Here is a 23,292-nt window from a genome sequence, read left to right as displayed (position 1 = left end):
TCTGCTTCTCCCTCTGCCCTCTTCCCTCTCGTGCTCTCTGTCTCTCATTCTCTCTCTCTCAAATAAATAAATAAAATCTTTAAAAAAAAAAAAAAAAGAATTTTTTAAATGACTCCATATTCTTAAAGGTTTTAATAATTTTTTTTGTTTTTTTTCTTTATAAGATTTTGTTTGTTTATTTTACAGAGAGAGCATGAGAGAGCATAAGCTGGGGGAGGGTCAGAGGGAGAAGCAGACTCCCCACTGAGTGTGGAGCACAATGCAGGGCTCCTTCCCTGGACCCTGCGATCATGACCTGAGCCAAAGTCAGACACTTAACCAAATGAGCCACCCAGACACCCCCATAAATTTTTTTCTTAATTTATGTAGACTCTTTGAAAAATTACCTTATATGGTAAAGAAATACTTAACTGAAGTTTTGTGATTCTTTTTCAATTCAATTTCTTTATTTTGGTTAAATTCAAGTAAAAACAAGTTAAATACTTTTCAAAAACATGCATAATTATATACAAGATTTCCGATACTGTTTTTCTCTTTCTCTTGTGCTGTCTGTATGTGGAAGGTACTGGAAGAATGCTTACCAAATATTAGTGATGGTATTTCTCGATGATGGGATTTGGGATAATTTTGAAGCTTTATTGTACTTTCCTTTATTGATTTAATTTTTACAATAAGTTGTGCCGTTTTATGCAATCAATAGAGTTATTATTTGAAAAATGTAAAAAGACATCATGGAACTGAATAAAATTTGACTGCTAAAGAATGAGTACAGATATGTCAGAACATCTACCAACAAAACAAATGTTTATTTACTGAGCCATATTTATATTTTCTGCTAGTGTGACTCTTTCAGCTGGGCATCGTTGAGAATACATTTGGACTTTTTGTTATTGTGGAAAATAACTGAGTTATCATAGTTTGTATGCATAGTTTGTATTAGTTAAGCATAGTTTGTAGCATAGTTTGTATTAGTTAAGATTCTTTGGTTGCAAGTTACAGAAACCAACCGAGGCTACTTTAAGTGAAAACAAAACCCAGAACAAAAGCAAAGAAATTATTGGAAGAAGATGGGGTAACTCTCAGAATCAAAATAAAAACTGGGCTGTGAGAAAGACAAGAACATGGGATCTCTAGGTGGCTGAGACTAATGAGAGTCTCTTTTGGGAACCTCCCCCAGATGGTTGTCTCCAACTGCTTTTCTTCTAAAGTCATTCTGGGCAGAATTCAGATATTAGGGAGTGAGTATGCTTAGATGGGTTTGGGTCCCATGCCCACCTGCATCTTGGAGAAGGGAGGAAACCTTTGATTACAGCCTCTATACTGAACCTTCAGAAAGGAAAATTAAGGGTTTGTTACCAGAAAGTGAGAATGGAAGCCAGGCAGGTGAAAACCACCTATGCCCCCTATCTTTGCCTCCCTCTAAACTGGCAGTAAGGTAAGCTTCTCTCCCACTCAGTATGCCCCTAGAGGAATTAGCTGATTTAGTTTCTTTATCAGATCTGTTCCTTCATTCCTTTCAAAGTAATTACAGGCTGCTTCTTCCCTCTCTCGTGACACTGATTATTAGCTAAAGCTAATTCATCAGCTAGATATAGGTGAAACACCTTTAGCTATCTTTCAGGAAAAGCTTAGTAAATTATTTGTCATTCTCCAACCCAAGAAATATTCTCCCTGTAAGTAAAAGTTTATTAGATACCGTGAGAGGTCTTTGGGTTCAGCCGTTTTCTGTCCCGGCTATAATTAGAAAGCTAGACAAATTATATCAACTCCTAGGGAAAAAATCCACACACATACTCTTTTTAATAAATCCAATTTACTCTATTTGCTTGGTATTAACAACTGTTAATGTTATGTCCAAATTCCCTTCCTTCCTCATTGAAAAGAACTTTATCGCTACAGCCAGTACATACAAATGGATAGTTAATTACTCGGCACAGAGGGTTATGTGATTCATCACTGCAATGTGGAAGTGAATGTTGCCAATTGTCAGCTTTTTCCAAACTACATAGTGTTATATGGTTTATGTCCCAATCAATGGTGGCAGAGCTCCAGAAAGAAATACTACCTAGATGTCAGGGACTCATTAAACGGATCAGTCTGTAGTCCTTCATCAGTGATTTCCAAACCTGGCTGTGTATCAGAATCACTTGGTGACATGAAAAAAAGAAAGAAAGAAAAAGATACAGCCTCCTGGTATCCACCTCCAAAGCCACTGAATCAGAATATTCTCGGTTGGGTCAGGGACAAATTCAGGATTTTTCAGGGCCTGAGGTTTAAACAATTTGAGGTCTCTCTTTAAGAAAAGAATAGAAAAGCATCTTGTTTTTACAAATTTTACAAAAATACATTACCCTGTGATTACATTTCTGTGACCCAGGTCCTCATGAAGGTCCATGTAAATGATGGACCCTGAAGCTTCACCTTCAGTGGCTTCAAGGTAAGTCTACCTGTGAATTAGGGCCTAAGAATAATGTATGTACATATGTAGGTCTGTGTCTGCGTCTCCCTGCGTGTGTGAGCATGTGCACTAGTGTGCATGGTTCAAGTTTGCAGGTGAGTGGATCCAGAACTGGAATTCTCTCTTCCCCCTTGAAAACAGAAAGAATATAGAAAGTTTAGTGTTCTCTGAATTTTAATCTAGTTCTCCACTAAACTTTAAAAACTCAAATTGAAATGTTTTGAATTTCATGATTTTATTTCCTTTTCCCTTCTTATGGCAGAAAGGTCCATAAGCAAAAATTGCTGCCAGTATCTAAGCTAATCCATGCTCAGGACAACAGCCCCTGAGTTATAATTGTTCTGGTTATAGTTAGGGAGGAATAAGTGAGCCTACCTTTTTGTGTTTAGTTTTAGTTTGCAAATACCTTTGTGCTTTTTTTCACAGGATTTCACATGATTTTAGGTATTGAATTTTGGCACCAGTAAATGTGTTTGTCTCGAGGAGCCTAAGGTTAGAGAGAAACCCCACTGTCAGAAATGTTAAGTTCTTCCCTTCGCTCTGGTAAAATTCAGAAATATATCCAGTACACCTTTTTAAAAACTGGTTTTTACTTCCTTTGTAAAGCAAAGCATGCCTAGTGTTGAAAATTTTTAAATGCAGAAATATATAGGGGAAAATGTTTATTACCTATCATCTCCCCCAAAGATACCTGCGGACATCATAGTGATTGATATACTGCAGCTATTCAGTAAATACTTTCGAATAAAAGAATGAGTATAAACTCTAGAGAATGCAAACAAGACCCCTTTCTGAGTTTTTTCCCTCATTGTGATATGTAAGATGCACATATTTAAACGAACATATATTGAATACTAACAAGTGAAGGCTCTGTGCTAAACAATGATGATATAAAGATGAGTAAAGGTGGTCTTTGCCCCTCTTGGAGTTTATATCCCGGAGAAGAAATCAATATATTCCTACTATTGCAAGGACACTGAGACACACGAGGACACAAAGAGCAGCTATGTAAAATCCCATGCAGGAAATTTCTTTCAAATCTAAGTGTCAAAAAAAGATTTCTTTTAACATCCTTGACTCTTCTCTTTCTCTTACTCCACATACAATCCATCAGCAGTGTTGTTGGTCCTCTCTAAAATAGTCATAATTCAACTCCTTCTCCCTGTTTTTATTACATAGCCCCGGGACCAAGCCATTGTCACTTCTTGTCTAGATAATTGCAGTGGCCTCCTTCTTGGTCTCCTTGCTTCTGCTCTTGCCTCCTTACAGTCTGTCTTTAACCCAGAAGCCAGAGAAGTCTTTTGAAAGTTTAAGTTAGGTCATATCACTCCTCTGCCCCAAATTCTCCAGTGGATTCTAATTTAATTTAGAGGAAACCCAGTGTCATTAAAATGCTCTATGAGATTATTTTGACCACGCCCTTTTCCATTACCTCTCCTAGTCTCATCTCCACCACTCACCATCTTGCTCTTTTGCTCATTCTAAAACAAGCCAGCAACCTTCCTATCTCATGGCCTTGACATTAAGTTTTCTCTGCACATAATGCTTTTCCCTCAGATATCTGTATGGCTTGTTCCCCCACCTCTTCAGATCTTTGTTCAAATGTCATTTTCTCCATGAGGCCTTCCCTGCTCACCCTAATTAAAATTGTAGCACTCCCACCCTGGTCCTTGCTCAGTTTTTCTCCAAAGCCTCATCACCACCTGACAAATTATGTATTCTCATTATTTATTTGTATTCAGAATACAAGCCCCACAAGGGCAGGAATTTTATCTCTTTATTCCCAGCTCCTGAAACGCTCCCTGGTGCATAGTAGGTACTCAATTAGTATTTGTTTAAAGAAGGAAGAGATCATATATTCACTCTGCTGACATCCCCATGTGTTCTTCCCTCTTCCTTTGGTTGCCTTCCCTTCAGTATCAAGACACTTTTACAATGTGTGTTGAGCAGTCTGATAACACATTTGTTGTCACCAGCCTTGGTATCTCTCAAATGGTAGTTGCTGCAGTCACATTCTGCTCTGCCCTGCACTGGGTCACATAAATATTTGTGTCTGATGCCCACTTGAAACTGATGCTGTGTCTTTAGGGTGGTCTGGAAAATTCAGCTCAGAAAGATGGACAAGGCAGAGGTATGACAGAAACACTAATGTACTTTTCCATATCCATCAACCAACATATTTAAGCTCAGAATTCACTTCTCATAAAGTGGGGAAATCTAATATAATGTCAGGATTTTGAAAAAGATGCATAATTCTTTGATAAGTAATGTATGTATATATGCAGGCTACAACAAAAAAGAATCATTAAACCAGGGACTTTAAGGTTCTCAGCTAATGTTAAGAGTAGTAATGCTTTTTTTCTTCTTCATCCTGGATTCTAAAATTCAATAAAGAGATTATTGGGGAGACCTAACATTCCACTCAGAGCACTGGTTACTACCAAACACAGCACCACTGAAAACCAGGGCAGTGGATCAGATTCCTGTTAAATGAAGTTTAGTTCTAAATATGCCTTTTGTTTATTACATTTTCAGAAGTCACGTACTCAAAAATAGTTTCTACCTACCCAATCAGATTTGTGTCTTTCTGCTATTAAAATAAAAATAATGTGAAAAGCATAAAAGATAAAAAAAAATACTTATCCTCGCTTCTGATGAATTTAAAGACCTTTAAAAAAATTCTTCACTTGAACTCTTACTTTTCCACCAACTTGTTTATCTCATAGGAAGGAAAGCAGGTGCAGCCTATAAATAATGTTGCATTTCCATCTCAGGATGTACAGGGCAGGAGAGTCTTCTCCCCGAAAGGTCAAGGGCCACAGCCAGCTTGTTCCCTTTGTCAGATAAGACTTGCATGTTGCTACTCCGAACTCAGTAAACAGAGTTCTGTAAAGTGAATGCCCCTACGTGCAGTGTCTTGAAAATTCTGCCATAATTCAAAGTTTTCACTCTAATGTTATCCACCATTGTTGGGCAATTTTTGTATTATATTTATTTTTCACTTGATTTTCAGAGATTTAGAGTTCCTAAATAAAGCATACTCCACAGTCTTTGAAATTCCACAAATAAATGAGCATTTGGAAAGCTTTCTATAACTGTAATTTTTTTTGAATTTACTTTCTTATTTTAAGAAACTTTAAGTTAATTTTTCATGTCTCCAGAGGATAGACTAAGTTTATTTTACTGGTACTTTCCCTCAAATTATGTGGAAAATTATCTGTTGTCTAGAAAGCTACTGTTTGCTATGTAGTTTAATAATAGAAAACTTACGTGCCTTTCCTTGTTTATCAATTTAATTTAATAAATATTTACTGAGTACTTGTAAGGATAAAGGCACATAATTTTATGCTAGGATTTTAGAACAGTGTATGACAACATGACAAGATGCATAACATCAGTGGTCCTTAGGGAAATGAAAATTAAAACCCACAATAAGCTAGCACTTCACACCCACCAGAATGGCTATAATCAGAGAGACAGATATTACCAAGTATTGGCAAGGATGTAAAGACCCTGGAATCTTCATACATTACTGGTGGGAATGTAAATGGTAGAGCTACTTTGGAAAACATTTCGGCAATTTCTTATGAAATTAACATACACTTAACCATACAACCCAGAAATCCCACCTCGCTTCCCAGAGCAAGGAGGATGAAAGGAAAACATACATCCACACATGTATGTTCATGTTTATAGTAGCATTACACATCATAGCCAGTAGAATGGAATGTTATAGAGCATTGAGAATGAACGGACTACCAATATACATAACAATGTAGATGGATCTCATGAACATATAATGGACAGCTGAAAAACCAGAAACAAGAGTGCTGGGTGTTTAACTCTATTTATATGAAGTTCAAATGCAAGAATACACATCTGTGTGTTTGGAAGTCAGTATAGTGGTTATCCTTATTGGCAGGATAGTAGTGACTGGAGTTGGGGACGAGTGAGCTTCAGCGGTGGTGGTCAGGCCCTGTCTCTCAATCTGGATGCTGTTATACAGCTGGGTTAACTTTGTCAGAATCCATCAAATTGTACCCTTAGGACTTGTGCAAATTTCTGCATGCATGCTATACTTCCAAAAAGTTCATTGAAACTGTAAAAAATGAGCGACACTTGATTTTCAGAGATTTAGAGGTCCTAGAAAAGAATTCTCCACATATGCTGCTTCAAAGACTTTACAATCTAGCAGGAAGACAGGTGTGTTGATAAATAATTCTAATATGAAACAAACTCTGATAAGTGCTGCATTTGAAATATAAATAAGTGCAATGAAGTAAAGAAAATATTTACTAAAAAGGACAACCTGGAAAAATAGAATATGGTCACTGAGGGGTTACTACCTAATAATTTGAGGAATATAATAGTAATGTATAAAAATGGAAGGAAAAGATACAAATTAGAAATAAGGAAATTAGAGGTATTGGTTTCTATACAAGAAGTCACTACTGTTTGAGAGATAAAGTTGTATTAAAATATCAGAACACATAGCTGTGCATATCCTTAACAACAAGTTCTTTTTGTTTTTAGTCGACTGACTTTGCCCGAGTTGTAGGTTGTTGTGTTCCAGCAGTTCTCAGCCCTGGCTGCACATGAGACTCACAGGAGCTTTTATTGCTTCTCCTGAATCAGAATCTCCAGGGATGGGACTTAGGCATCTGTACTTTTTCTAGGCCCCTGTGATTCTCCGCAAGCGCCAGGGCTAGGAACCACTGCTGTAGTCCCTGCAGGGCAGAGGGAGCCTTCCTGGGGACCATCACACCACAACAAATGTCTCCGAAAGTGTCATTTCTTTGTTTTTGGAGCTTCTGTGGCTTCTACAAAGAAGAGCACTTTTCATATTTATCTCTTTGTACCCATGCCAAGAAATTTCCTTGCAAATGGCTTTTATCCAAGTATTACATGAAAGATGTCAAATCTACTGTTAAATTTTAACCCTAGCTCTTTCAAGCACTAGGGCATTTCTTCTGATTGTATTGCAGGTACATAGATCCATAGCAGAAGATAGAACTGGAAAGGACAAAATGGCATATGCAGGTCACTTGTTAATGCACTCATATGACTAATCTTCCTCCTATGAAGAAAAAAAAATGTATTTTTAGTGGTAACATTTGTATCAGATTGTTCACTGTGAAAGTAATACCTGCTTTCACTTAGAAAATGTTAGTTCTCTCCTTAGTTCATTCACTCGTTATGTGTTATTAGCTTATCTATGTGTTTTAAATCTTTGCTTCGAAATTTTTTTAAAGAGTCTATTTTTAAGTAATCTCTACACCCAGTGTGGGGCTTGAACTCACAACTCGGAGTTCAAGAGTCGCATGCCCCACCAACTGAGCCAACCAGGCACCCTGAAATACTTTTAGAATTATAGAAGAGTTGCAAAAATAGTAGACAGTTCACATATACTGTTCCCCTAGCTACCTCTGATGTTGTCAACTCATATAACCGTAGTATAATTATCAAACCAGGAAATTAGCATTGAAACAGTGAGATAGCTAAGTTCCAAATCTTTGCCTGATGATGTTTTGTATTTCCCCCATTCCTTCTACACTTATTAATTGGAATTGTTCTGTAAGGAAGAGTTGTCCTTCCTTGACTATATACCCATCTATCTGTCTATCTCTACAGTATAGACTTGTGGATGCTTATCCAGTTTTCTCAGGTATAGTCCAATACTCATTATTTATTTTGATGCTCAAATGTTCCAGCTGTGGCCATTGGCAGCTTCTTCTGATTGGATCCTGTGTCCTTTGGACATGCCGCCATTCTTTTTTAAGTACTTCTTTTTTCTGTTATCACAAGATGTTTCAAACTCATCTTGTATTTTCTCTGCCCCAGTCTAGGAATCAACCATTTCTATAAGAAGCCCTAATTCTTTTTATTGGAGAATGATATTTATAAACCAAGTTCTGGGTGCTAGTAGATCACTGCTATTGGAGCATCATTGCTCCTAGTCTCTCTCAGCTGAAAAAGATAGGAAATATATGTATGTATACTAAACCATGCATGCACATACATCATATTTATTAGTTATTTCTATATCTGTATATCCGTTATATATATATGACATATATATATATGATATATATATATATATATATATATATATGACCATGAGTTCATTCTAATATCTCTGATTCCAATTCAGTACCACTGGGATCTTTATGAGCCTTTCCCCTTTTCTTGTTTATAGCTTCTTTCTCTAACAGTAAAAAGACCAGCTCTCAATATTTATAATCCTAGATTACACATAAAGCAGTTACTGAATTACTAACTCATACCCCTGTGAGAAATAGATTTAGTAACTAGAGTACAGTATTTACTGACAGTTCTTTTTGGGTTTCACCTTACAACATCCTGCCGAAATAATGTTTTCCAAAGTGACTTAATTGTTAATTCCCATCCCCTTCTGTGTGGTTATCTTATTTGTCTGGGTCATGCTCTTCATTTGTAATACAATTAGCTTCATTTGTTACTGTTTGTATTCTATTTCCCTTTCCTCCAGATCCTTGCTGGTTTTAATTTTTTTTATTTGGGGAGGTATGTAAAATGTTACTGTGATGCACAGTCAAAGCTATATTGAAAGAGATACTCCCAGAAGTGTTCATCCCTCCTGAAACCCTCACCCCCTACATTCCATGCCCCCTTCTTCCCTCCCCTTTCCCACCAACCCCGTATAGTTAAACAGTCTCCATATTTTCTGGTTTATCTTTCCCATACTCCTTTTTCACAAAAGAGCAGTTTCATACGTGTGTGTGTTTTTTAATTATATTCTCTTTTTATATGGCGATAGCACACCATATAAATCCTTGCACTTTACCTTTTTCACTGAATGATTTGAAAGTTCCTAGTGATCTTCCCCCCTCCGTTTTTTTACAGCTGCCTAGTATTCAGTTGTGAGAGTATAGCATCATTTAACCATTCTCCTACGTATGAGTACTTAGGCCATTTCCATTATTTTGCAATTATAATCAATGCTCCAATGAATAAACTTATATATATATGTAATTTTGTATTATTAAAATATATTTTTGGGGTAGATTCCTAGAAATGGAACTTATTAGTCAAAATTAAGTACGTATGTTCTCATGGCTTTCAGATGCTCTGTATGCCTATGGAAATGCCTCCTGGTGGGTTAGTGTATATCCTTGATCATTATATGAGTTACTGATTTACAGTTTTTAACTTGTGTAACTTTTTAGAATTTAACTTTTTTTTGTTGTACTTAGCACATTAAAAAGTATATTAAATTTGCATTGAGTTTAGGGATTAGTCTTGCATAATTTATCCCTTTTCAAGGCTCAGTAAATATCATTATAATGTGTCGACAGGTCCTAATGAAGGTAGTAATCACACATTAGACTTACAGCCCTATCGTCCTAGGCGCAGTCAGTGAGTTCATGCTCACCAATGGAGAGTGGGCAGTTCAGGAACTGGCATTGACATAATGACTAAGTGCTTATATAATGCTCTCATTGGCCCAGAGCATTTTATTTTTCAAAACTCTTTTAAGTCTTTTCATTTTATATCAACTGCACCACTGTAGAATGCTTTGGGGAAATATCACGTAGCTCATGACATTTATGTGGGACAAAGTCCCTTCCATGTATTACATCATTTGAACCTCCAACCAACCCTGTGAAGTAAGCAGGACATAGAGTCAACTTCCCCATTGTCCAGGCGAGGAAGCGGAGATTCAGAAAAGTTACTCTATAGATTGTGGAAGTTAAAGATTCTATGGGGCGCCTGGGTGGCTCAGTCGTTAAGCGTCTGCCTTCGGCTCGGGTCATGATCCTGGGATGGAGCCCCGCGTAGGGCTCCCTGCTCGGCAGGAAGCCTGCTTCTCCCTCTCCCACTCCCCCTGCTTGTGTTCCCTCTCTCGCTGTGTCTCTCTCTGTCAAATAAATAAATAAAATCTTTAAAAAAAAATAAATAACTTCATCAGAAAGACTCTCCCTTGTGCCCCCCACTTAAAGGTTATTCTTAAAGTGACCAGTCCCTTTCCTTTGGAGCATTTTTTTTTTTAAAGATTTTTTTTTTTTTAAGATTTTATTTATTTATTTGAGACAGAGAGAATGAGAGAGACAGAGAGCACATGAGAGGGGGGAGGGTCAGAGGGAGAAGCAGACTCCCTGCCGAGCAGGGAGCCCGATGCGGGACTCGATCCCGGGACTCCAGGATCATGACCTGGGCCCAAGGCAGTCGCTTAACCAACTGAGCCACCCAGGCGCCCTCCTTTGGAGCATTTGTCACAATTTAGAATTATATATACTTTTGCGTTTGTTTCACATCTGTCTCTCCTACTAGAATACAAGTTTCAGGACATCAAGGGCTCTGCTTGTTTTTGCTACCCTTTGTATCTCTTATGCTTACCCCCAGTGCCATTAATCATTGAATAAATATTTCTGAAGTGAATCCCGCCACGTCCTTGTACTTGTTTTTAGGTCAGCCCCACAGAAGGGCCTGCAGCTGCCCTATCCTTTCCCATCTCTCTGCCCTTCCGTATGCCATTTTCTTAGCCCCACATACTTGCCCTCACTCTTTCATTTTTCTGGAGAATCCTTACTCATCCCTTACAACCTAGTTCAGCTCTTCCATGAAGGCTCCCATGATTTCTATTCCCCCTTGAAGAGTGAGAGGCTCCAGTGCCCCCCGGGCATGCTTCTCTAATAGACCTAAACCACACTATAGCCATTGGTGTGTTCAGCTAACGTTTTTAAGAACCACCTCCTCCCCAGGCACAGGCTAGATGCTGGGCATACAACAGGAATAGGAGCTGTCATTCTAACGGAGAGATGGGCCACAACAACACAAACAAATTAATAATTACATTTCCAATAGAGGTAAATGATAGGATGATGAGTTTTGAGAAGCTGACCTTTGACTTGAGATATGAAAAGTGAGGAGTTAGGAATGGGAAGAGGTGGGGGATGAGCATTGTATTGTCACTGTTTACTTGGGTGATCCTCATTTCTACCCCACCCTGCCACCCTCCACCCCCAATCAGCTGGCCTCTGCGCTCTGTGCATCTTTCTATCCCCACCAGCTAGTACACCTGGCCCAGCACGTGCCACATCGCAGGTCCACACGCCAGTGATGCAGCATGTTAGAATTGCCCAGTGCCTGGCCCCAGCCTTCTGACTCAGTACATCTGATATGTGGCCGGGGCTGAGAGCCAATTCTCAGCCTATTATCCACTCTCCCACTTAGTATCTTGTGACTGGGAAAGTTATTCAGTCTTTCTGTGACTGATCCTTAAAATGGAAATAATAATAAAACTCCATAAGGTTTCTGAGAGGATTAAATGAGACAATATGCCTAAAATTCTTAGCCCAGTGCCTAAAACTGTGTGGATGGTCAATAGATATTGGACAAAATGCTCTAGAGTGAGTACTCATAAGGAGTTTGCTGAATAACTGAAGGAACTAAGGAATAATAAAGTTTAATTTTTACTTTAGTATATAGAACTGTGTCAAAACAAAAACTGAATACCCTGATTTATCCTCAGTTGTCTTATTTAGTGCCTATTTTAATTTGGACAAGAAAGGAAAAAAAGGGGGAATACTAAACACCAGAGTTTTTAGCAGTTAGAATCAATAGCTATTGACTCTTCATTTGCTTATAAAGCAGCCTCTGAACAATCCTCAGATCATTTGTTTTTACCCTTTTCTGGCTAGTACAGGGCTTTCATGTTCTAGCCCCAAACCTAAATAAAAGTACACAATCCTTTGTCGTCTTTTGAAATCACAGTTTGAGCACTCTGTATTCAAAGAAATTTCTTTTATGTATCTTCTACTTCATTTATCATAGTGAAAATTATGACAATACCAGAGATAACAGTTTTCTTAGGGCAAAGACACCAATGGGATTAACCTGGGATATTGCTTCCACACACAAAGTATCACTCAGAGCGTTTAGCAAACTTTTGGCAGATCCCCCTCCATCCTGCTCCCACTTCTTTAGAAACTAAATGTCGAAGTAGCATGCAAAAATGAGAGCATGAACAAATTCGTGGCATGAGGAACTTCTAGGAGAAGAAAAAATTTGTCCTTTGTAGCATTTTCACTGGAAAACACTGGGATCATGGTTGTTTTTGTAAACCTTAAATGTCTGACTACTTAGAAGTGCTTTGATATTTGAATGCATGGGCATGAATTTTCTATTTAAGAAAAAATTACTGAGGTAACTAGCAAAGAGATTTTGCCAAGTTCTTTTCTGTGAGCTCTAAGAGTTAACATTTATTTACATGAGTAATTCACTCTGCTCTTATCAATCTAGTCAATTGGAAAATATCATCCGCCTTTAATGTCACAGAAATCAGCGCATCCTATCTTAGAATGAGGAAATAATTAGCAAACAGTTTCTTTCCTTTTTAATATGTGTGGCATTGTTTTCAGGGTTTTCATTTACAAACCAGTGCACCATAATCTTGTTCTGGCTGGAGGTATTGAAGTCTGTTTTCCTGCTCCACAAATGTAGAGGTGTGCACGTCTCTCAAATCAGAAGTCCGTAGCAAAGAGCCACCTTCACTGATTGGTCGCTCTGACAGGGTGAGGGGTAATGGAGCAGCGATAAGTAGTGCACATCGTAGATTATGGGATAAGCATCTGCACTTTAGTTTAGCGGTACAACGCTAAACAGTCGAGAAGACTAAAGATACCGATAGTCTGCAGATGACAGGCTTCATTTTATATGTTAATAGAAGGAAGACTTCTGATAATGGTGAGGAAATTCACCATAACAAATGCATTCCCTTTACTGCACTCCAGCATGGCACCAATTAAGTTCAACTGTATGTATAATGTACTCTTAATTCCTAACAGTGCCAAGAAGGACTAATGTGAAAAATATTATATAGTCTTACATTTTACAGATCATGAACAGATGGAAAAAATTATGCCAATCGGTAAAGAAATTCACTGCACTATAACACACCTCAAAATGGTGCTTACATGGATTTTTCTTTTTAAAAATTATTCACGTTATCTTGGGTAAAGTTTAGTTTTCTACTTGGGGTTTTCTGTAACCTTATATATGTAATTCGTTTTAATTTATTCCTTCTGCAGATATGAATGTTTGAAAGTACAGGTAACCTTGTAATGAGTAAAACTGATAAGAGGTTGTGTTCTGACAAAAGGGGAATTATGGAATGATTATTCACTTTGTGAAAGGGTTTGTCATAGAGCAAGCTTTCCAAAATCATTTCAGATTTAATTTCGTTTACAAAACACTCGTTTACACACAACCTTTCAGGAACAAGTTTAGTGGGGAAATGAGAGGGATAGTCATAATAAGATAGAGGCCCCTTACACTGCTAACATTTATGCTTGCTTTCTCTCTCTCTGTCCCTCCTTGCAGCCCTGATAGCCATCGGCCGGTATAGCATGACGATAGAGACTGTGGACGTCGGATGGTGTAAAGAAATTACAGATCAAGGAGCCACCCTCATTGCACAGAGCAGCAAATCCCTGAGATACTTGGGGCTGATGAGATGCGATAAAGTAAGAGTTACCTCTCAAATCTGTTTTCTATATATCAGTGTAGGTGATAGCTTTCTATCATACTCTCTCTCCCTATATGTACAAATGTGTACATGCACATACATGTACTATTACAGCTACGCATTGCAAGATGCCTGGTTTTCTAAATGAATCTGAGATTATTTTTGCATTTCTCTGTTTAAAAATGAATTTTGTGCTTATGCAGAAAGGAAAAGCAGTCATACACACAGTCAAATTAGATTTTGGCCTCCTCTCCCTAAGTCCATGAACCAAAATTAAAAATGTTTGCATGGCACCCAGCAATGTGCAGGGTCTAACAGTAAAATTCTTTTCTGGGTTCCAAGTTTCCTGCAACAGTAAGGTGGAAAGAACAGTGCCAAATTGGTTTCTCGCAATTTGAAGTGTGTGATTTCAGTGTTCAACATCTATGTATTCTAGCCATCTGGGGGCAAGAAAAGGCCAGTGAGGGGATATTATGTGGGAGTTTGCACCTTTCCACACTTAAGATGCCACTTTTAGCACATGATGAGAAATGGTCCCAGAGGTCCCACTGAAGGTGTATGGAGCTGGCCAGGAGATGTGGGTGTGAGTTAGGGAAATTGTGCCACATTTAATATGGGGCCCTTTGAAGACTGAGAAGAAAAGCTGATAAAAATCTGTACCGATCACCAGCCACGACAGAGGTGCTTTTCCCCTTGTTACTTCCATGTCTCCCCTGTAGGTCTAACAAGTGGTTATCTGCACTGTGACGGGGAGAAAACAGAGGCTCAGAAAGACCCAGGCACTGGCCAGAGGCCACTTATCCAAGATCTGACCCCAGGTCTTTGGAGTCTGGGTCCGGTGCTCGCGGCACACCCTGGATGCAGTCTCCGGGCACAGGGACTGCTTTCTTGGGAAAGATGAACCTCAGATACTTGCTCAGAACTTGCTAGCATCTTAAAATAATTTATACATGTGTGCTACTTTTGCAAATGGCACTTAGGGACAAATCTAGCAAAAGAGAGTGAAACTAAATATATATGTCTCTCCAAGGACATGCATTTTTCTAAACGTAGCATATTTGGGGGCAAATAGGAGAATGGCCCAAATCCTTTGTGTGCTATGTCATTTTTGTTAATTGACCTAGTTCCTGTCTCCAAATGCTTTAAAATCCCAACTTATACTGGGCCTTTGCCAGCTAGTTATGTTTAGAGAGAATTTACTGTATATTCTCAGCCCAGCCTCAAAAGCTGACTGACTGTTACTAAGCAACAGCACTGAGACCCAGGGGTTGCAAGTCTCCCTCAAATTTCACTACTAACCAACCTGATGCTGCTACTAACACCTGTCACCTTAAAATGACTTCTTTTAGGGCCTCCTGGCTGGCTCAGTCAATGGAGCATGTGACTCTTGATCTTGGGGTCAGGAGTTCGAGGCCCATGTTGGGTGTAGAGATTACTTAAAAATAAAATCTTTTAAAAAAGAAGATTTCTGGGCGCCTGGGTGGCTCAGTTGGTTAAGCGACTGCCTTCGGCTCAGGTCATGATCCCAGGGTCCTGGGATCGAGTCCCGCATCGGGCTCCCTGCTCTGCGGGGAGCCTGCTTCTCCCTCTCCCACTCCCCCTGCTTGTGTTCCCTCTCTCGCTGTGTCTCTCTCTGTCAAATAAATAAATAAAATCTTTAAAAAAAAAAAAAAAAAAGAAGATTTCTTTTTAAAAAAAGTTGAAGAGTCTACAGTAGACAGAGTATTCTAGAAACGTGAAACAATGACAACAGCTTTGCTCAGTGTCTGCCAGAAGAAACTGCTACCTGAGTACTCCTAACCAAGGACACCAAAATGTATGCATTCAAAATATATCTGTGTATCCACAAGCATTCTTGGAAATTACCATATTTCTAGTCCACACTCTTTAGATTTGTTGAGGTCAGCTCCACCTTCAGAGATGAATTGTAGAAGTTTATGTTCCAGTTAGTACAGGAGATTATTCCAGACATACTTGCTGACCAGCATTTTGCTAATTTTAAGTTAAGGAATGGATCCTTTTCTACCCAAATGCAAATTACTCCAAAATGAGATGGGGAGGCTGTTCTGATGAGCGGTATCCCTGAGAGAGTGTTAGTCCTTTGCTCAGGCAGCCTCTGAATCCTTTCTCCAACCAGTGAGCTGCTCTGAGAGCTGCTGGCTCTCGCACCACCCTGCCTGACCTTAGCCTGCTGCCATGCGGCCTGGCCCGGGGGATGCTGGGTCCAGCCTTGCTGCCTGGCGTCCTTAGGCTTACAGCAGCTCAGCGCCAGACATGAGAGGTTCTGAGAGGACAGACGAAGCTTCCAAACCACCCGCAAAGTGCAAGGAAAGCCTTGCACGTAATAGCCTGTTTGTTGATTTAGTTGGATGGAAATCTAGATTAAGTAGCTACTCAGCTTTCAAAATTTGTGTTATGCAATCTGTCTCCAGATTTTAAATTTTTATCAAGACTCAGAAAGACTCGAGTAGCAAAGAGGTTAAAATAGTTGATAGGTCACGGACTTAGAGGCCAGAGTTCAAATCTGGGCTCTGCTCTCCATAGTGTCATCTTGGGCAGTTGCTTACTCAGTGCCTCTGTTTCCTCATTTGTAAAATGGGAATAATAATAGTATCTATCTTATAGAGTTGTTGTGAGCATTTAAATATACCACGCTCTTAGAATAATCATGTTTGTTGTATGTAAAATACTGAGTGCTACTGATTATTATCATCAATGTCACATTAACCTGTGTTTTGATATTTGAAATTTCCAAATGAGAAAAAAATTGTACTGCCTGCTATCCAATTTTGAAAAGAAATTAAAGAGAGAAAATATAAACTGAGATTGGAGAAGACATTGTCCTTTTACTTTTTCCTCTGTTAAATTTAAAATTAAGATTATTATTTTCTATACTAAGATGTCAATAATTACATTTTCTACACACTCGACAAAGGAAAACTAATACCTCCATGGGACACTCTGTATTTCGAATCAACTTACAAACCTGGGCATAGGGATGAAGAAAGATTTGCAGTGGAAGAAAAGGCTGAGTTGAAGATAAGACAATTCAAAGAGGCAGGGAAACAAAAAGAAAGTAATAATGATGGAGAAAAATAAGAATAGAAATAGAAAACCCAGAGAAATCATGACCAGGATATGGAGACGAAGACCCCATTATCTATCTCAATGTGATCATCTGTGCCAACCAATAATGGAAGACCGAAACTAGTTTGGGTCTATCAGCCTTCTCTCTGTACCTTAACCAAATTTGCTAACCTATTATAATGCGCCAGTTTGATTTCCTCCCCTTTCTGCATACCAACTGGAGCCAAAGGAGAGGCAAGAGACCTTGATGGTCTACACAATTAACCCCCTTGTCAGGAATGTTGTCGCTGGGATCCTGCTCTGGGGAGAGACGGGGTTTGTGACGTCTGTGTGTCCCAGGGCTTGAGTTCTGTGATCCTGTGGTTCTGTGACATATTGAAGGCTAGTAATATTTTCTTTCACATGCAGCCAGTTTCATTTGGGGCCACTTATATTTAATTTGGAAGCTATGTTTTACCAAGCTTGAGCTTTTTTTCCTCACGTGGGCTTTTGAGGAATTGCAAGAATAACAAAATGCATTTGTTGTAGGAAAAGGTGTTTTCCTCTGTCTCCCTCTTCTTTCTCTCTCTCATTTGGTAAACAAAGAACAGATGAGAAACATTAAATGTATTCTTTGCAATGAAAGCAGCGTATGCTTAGATTGTCAATGTCTAAACTCAACTGCGGTGAATGTGTTTGGCTGCAACACTGGTGTCTCCTAGGGAGGAGTCCTCCAGCCATTCCTCAAACGCAGCAGTCCCTGAGCACTTGTAAAATTAGGAAGTGCATTAAGAAGCCCGTGTTTGAGTAGCTGTTCTGATTGCTGGATGGATAAGCATGTTAGAGGCATTACTTTGAGTTTTAAAACCGACTCCACTTAATCTCCTAAACTTTAGTGCATTGTAAGAACGAAGAGAAGAAAACGCTGTGTGAGACGGCTTTCGTGAATTGGGGTGAACTTATATTCTTAAAGACTGTTCAAAGCTTACTTGACCTTGGGAATTAGAGTTGACCCGAAATCACCTATCAACTTAACACGCATTTATTTGGTGATTTAGTTAAAACCGCTTGTATAATCAGTGGGACTCTAATAAGAGCGATATGTTTACTCTGCTTTCCACGATTATAGACAGTCGATGGCTTTGGTCATAGAAATCATTTTCACAACTTCAGAATAGAATATTTTATAGAACTCTAGATTCCATATAGATCTGTTTCTTCTAATAATATGATATTTTCCTCATTTCTTACAAGGCAGTTTGGATGGAGAACAAAACTGAAAAGGACCAAAAAAATCATGGGAAAGCTGTAGGGCAAATGGAAATACAGTGTTCAAGGTTAATGGAAAATGTTTGGGGTAACAGGGTTGATGAGAAGGGAGGCAGCCCAGTGGCATGGCACTGGCTGAGAAACTAGACCTCGCCAGAGGCAGCCTGGCTGGTGTGGAAAACCTTGGTGATAAAATGTCGTGGTGGGAACCTCTGCAGTGTGTGTTAATACAGAAGTTTGGAGACAGAGGGCCTGAATTATGAGCAGCGAATAACATCATAAATGTAGCAATTCTCAAATGCCAAATCCTTGTGAAAAGCAGTTGGATGGAGAAATGCTGGAGCTTTTAAAAGCTCCCTTTCACTCTCTCTCTCTCTTTTTTTAACTTCATGCAGAACTAATTTTATACACTGTTCATTTGATTTGAAAATGCCAGCGTCTGGGGTATCATTAAAGAGCGTTACTGAGGGAGCCACTCTTGGCAAAGCATTTTGCTTAAAATGCTTATTTGTTCTTATGTCCCTGCAGAGTTGTAGACAGGAAGGAGAAAGTATACCTCGATTTACCTCACGCCGTTCCTCTGCCTCAGCCTGGAGCAGGTAGTTTCTGTGGGGAGGCTCCTTCTCCTTGGCCTCTAGAGGCGCCAGGAGGGTCGTGGGGGCCACATTGCTTAAGGAATAGACATAAATAGATTTTGAAAGGTCCACCCTAATGTCCTATGACCAAAGCCTCTTGGAATTTCTTTGATTTCTAGTTGACATAAATTAGAATTACACAGGCGTGAAGAGTCCGCCCAGAAAAGATCAGAGAGGCTGCCGGGGGAGGAGAAGCCTCTGTGTGATCCTATTGATTATCCAGCTGCCTTCAGGCCAGGGGCTTCTGTGAGGCTGACTGTTATTGATCCACACCATGGAAATAATCGAATTAATTCATTTCTCATCAAACCGCCATTGCCGAGACCTTTCTCCTCACCTGCTCCAATTCCTGAAGTACTTAGTTGAGGAGTGAAATAGATGATTTCTTTCAATAAGAAATGATTTCTTCAGGTCAGAAGAAATTCTTGTGTTCACACAGAGTTCCTCATTTAAATGGTAAAGAGATTTAATCAAATCAATGAGAAGCCAACACGGAAAGCAAGTAATAGAAACCAGTCATCTCTTTAAAGCCAGAAATCTACTTTACAACCTTAAAATATCAAGGGCCAACTTTTGTGTGCCCAGTTTAATGTAAAAATATTCAGGGAAAAATTGACCACTGCATTTTTCAGGAAGTAATTATGGTAAGAGAAAGCCTCAACCACCTAAATATTTCTGTGGAGAAAATGGAGTTTTTATCAGCTTGTTTAGGAATCAGGAGCAGGAAAGCCCTATGGGGAAAATAATATAGGACTCTGTAACTAATATACAGAACTAACTGGAAAAATCAGTTTAAAGGAAAAATAATTTGTGGGGCGCTGTGTCCAGGACTGTTTTGGTAGCAATTCAGCCATGAAACCGAGTGTGTACCTGCAGGGACTCCCCACTCCCCTGCAATGCATGCACAGCTGTTTCCAGATTGCCCGTAGCCAAAATTGAAAATTGAGAATTTATGCCTTATCAAAGAAAATAAAGTGAAAAACAGAACAAAACAAAACATTCTGTCCTAATAAGGCAGGAGTGGTGTTGACTGTATTTGATTGTGCTGTCCCGGGCCCAGGCGACGTGACCATTACCCGGTTATGTACCGGGTAGCGCACCGTCGTGTGCTCAGAGAAAGAGGGAAGATGAAAAATGGTTAGAGAGCGTGGCTGGGGCTCGAAAATCTGAACCCCAGTCCTTCACTTGAAGAATCAGCATCTTGTTCCTTTTGCTGATAAAACAGTTTCTCCAGGTGATTTTCGCATAGGAACGCTTTAAAACACATTTCTACAACCCTCTCCTGATTATTCTTGGTAATTGAAACAGAAAGACACATCAGCTGAAATTCAGAGGTTACCTCACAACCTCACAACCTCACGGTAGCCAAGCGTTCCCATCTCCTCTTCTTCCAGTCCTATTCACCTGAGAGGCCTTCCCTGTATTTAAGTATTAAGCCAAGAAACACAGCATGTTGCTGTCAGACTGCGGGGTTTTCAAATGCTACCTCCTTTGCTTTACTGTCTGTGGGATTTTGGACAGCTTAATCCCTAAAAGCCTCAGTTTCACCATCTGAAAAATCGCGATATATTTACTCCATAGGGTTGTTCTGAGATTAAATGAGATAGTGCAACAGAGCGCTTAGCCCAACATCACATACACTGTAAGCCCTCGGTAATGTCAACTACTACTACTATTATTTATTCATATGTACATATCTGTTGTGGAATCTTGTATGTGATATTTAACCATGACGTGAACTACCTGGTTCATAAGATTGTAGCCGTGAATATAAATTCACATGCTAATATCTTACAAAGAAAACAAGGCCCTGAGACTTAGCAGTTCTCAGGAACAAATAGGATCTATTTTTTTCATACTTAAAACCCATTAAATAACAATTACACTTATAAGGGAAGAAGAAATTCAGAGACCAGTAGGTCGCAGTCCTTTCCTGTGAACAGAGTAAAGACTTGCCAAGTTACATGGCATGCAATGTCCAGGCTGGGACTTGTTCCTTTTGCTTCTTCAGGAAAATCGACATCTCCCCGAGAACACTTATTTAAGGGAATGTGCTGTAAGCTACTGCTTATGTTTTGTTCACTTCTGTTATGGGATTGATGTACAGTGAAATTTTATTTTTTTTTAGAAAGGAGAAAAGAGAGGGTCTGCTGTTCCCCAGATGCTGTAGGGTGAATAGAATGTTATGTTAGAGTTTGCCTGAAGGCACCCGGGAGTGTCATTGCTTTGCAGTAAATAATCTCCTTGGAACTTTGATTTGGCTTAAGTAATTATATGAAAGAATTAGGTTGCAGGATCATATTATTTTTCTAATTTGTAAATAGAAAAGGTAACAGCAGTTTCTTAACAGGGCTCAGATTAGATCCCAGAACTCCTGAGCACCTGACTTCACAGTAGAAGCAAGGACAGCTTGCGGTGGCTTAGGAGACTGAGGGACAACAGCCCCTCGGGAAGCAACCGGCTCAGTCTGCACGCGAGGCCCTGCCATTCAGCAGGGGAAAATTTTGTTTGACAAGTAGTTTTTCAAGAAGAAACCTAAACTCCCTCCCCTGTCCCAATTTTTATCATCTATTTTATCCATTTATTGAAGAGATATCCGTTGAGTTGCTTACTTGTGTTCCAGTCACTGTGATAGGTGACAGATCAGAAAAAACAGTGAATAAGACCGTCTCTACCCCCACGGAGCCCGCAGCCTCCTGGGGGAGACAGACAAACAAGCAGGCAATTATAGTGCGTGCAGTAGGACTGCAAATTAGCTGTCAGAAATGGCACCCCAAAGTATATTTCTTCTGCATAAAGAACCTTGCTTTGATTCCCACATCTGCTTTCAGCCATGGTCCTCTGTGGTTGTCTTCCGCCATGCTACTGATTCCGCTCTTTCCAGCGTCACCGGTGACTTCCTCGTCACCACATCCAGTGGCCACTGCTCTGTCCACAGTTTGCTTCATCTCCTAGCAGCTGCATCGCCGTGGTAACCATGTCCTCCTTTATGAGAATGCTTCTCCCTTGCCTTCAATGTCACCATGCTCCTGGCTTTTCTATCTCCATCTCCCGGACTGCTTCCCTCATCTGTGAAGTGGAAATAAAAATAACACCTCTCCCGTAAACTATAGAGAGGATTAAATGAGTTAATGTGTGGAAAGTTCCTTACACGAAGCAAGCAATAAACATTAGCTCTTATTTGCTGTGACGGTGAATGCTTACCTTCCTCGTCCCCATCCCCCTCCCCCTCATTAGAATGTAAGATCCATGGATTTCTGCTTCTAGATTGTATTGCCAGACCCGGCCACAGTGGCTGGTACATTACCGTTACTAAACAAATGTGTATTGGAGGATGGATGGATGGACTGTGTTTCTCATCTGCATTTTGTATAGCTCCAGGGTTCTGAGGAGGTTCTGAGGAGTCTCTGGGAATGACAGAGTGGGGCCTGGTCCTCTCACCTAACTTCAACCAGAGCAGCCCCACTTTCATTGCTTCATTTATTTAGTTTACTTATTTGGTTTGTTTATTTATTATTTTGGTTTGCAGAAGTATTGTACAGCTACAAGCAAGTTTGAGAAACATTAGATCCCACTTTCTCCTAATAGTTTTATAGATTATAAGAAGTATCTGTAGGGGCGCCTGGGTGGCTCAGTCAGTTGGGTGTCTGCCTTCAGCTCAGGTTGTGATCCCAAGGTCCTGGGATCGAGCCCCACATCAGGGTCCTTGCTCAGCGGAGAGCCTGCTTCTCCCTCTCCCTCTCCCCATGCTTGTGTTCCCTCTCTCACTGTGTCTCTCTCTGTCAAATAAATAAATAAAATCATTTTTTAAAAAAGTATCTGGACAGAGGGAAATAAATGACTAAAAAAGATGATACCTTGGATTTAATACCAGTTTCCGTAACTGGGGGGTTGTGAGTGTAGCCAAAAGCCCCTGGGGTTCATGATAGTCACGGACAGAGTCCAGGCATCTGCTGTATGATTGGACTCCGATTCCTTCAGAGCCTGACCCCAGAATGCTCTGATTTATGTAGAGTCTCTCTTCTGAACACCAAAAATATCACTTGTTTTCAGGTGTTCTTTTTTTTTTTTTTAAGATTTTATTTATTTATTTGACAGAGAGAGAGACAGCAAGAGAGGGAACACAAGCAGGGCGAGTGGGAGAGGGAGAAGCAGGCTTCCTGCCTAGCAGGAAGCCCGATGTGGGACTCGATCCCAGGACCCTGGGATTATGACCTGAGCCGAAGGCAGACGCTTAACCAACTGAGCCACCCAGGCGCCCCTCAGGCTTTCTCATCCACAGATTTACAGATCACTTTTATGCAGAATAAATTTTTGCTGGTAATAAATTTGTTTTAGGAAACAGATCAAATCCATCA

At 39.7% G+C, this 23,292-nt stretch overlaps 1 protein-coding gene across 1 annotated transcript in view; it reads left to right on the top strand.

The window, feature by feature from the left end:
- The window catches only part of FBXL17 (F-box and leucine rich repeat protein 17), a 509,105-nt gene that overhangs the window by 472,994 nt on the left and 12,819 nt on the right, over window positions 1–23,292 (top strand). Inside the window, exon 8 of the mRNA XM_021701497.2 lies at window positions 13,820–13,962. Coding sequence (XP_021557172.1) covers window positions 13,820–13,962 — 143 coding nt within the window. The remainder of the gene's footprint in view (window positions 1–13,819; window positions 13,963–23,292) is intronic.

This window comes from Neomonachus schauinslandi, chromosome 7, assembly GCF_002201575.2.
Source record: "Neomonachus schauinslandi chromosome 7, ASM220157v2, whole genome shotgun sequence".
Taxonomy (NCBI): domain Eukaryota; kingdom Metazoa; phylum Chordata; class Mammalia; order Carnivora; family Phocidae; genus Neomonachus; species Neomonachus schauinslandi.
The sequence above is the reverse complement of the archived record's forward strand: the minus strand, read 5'-3'. Positions and strand labels throughout refer to the sequence as shown.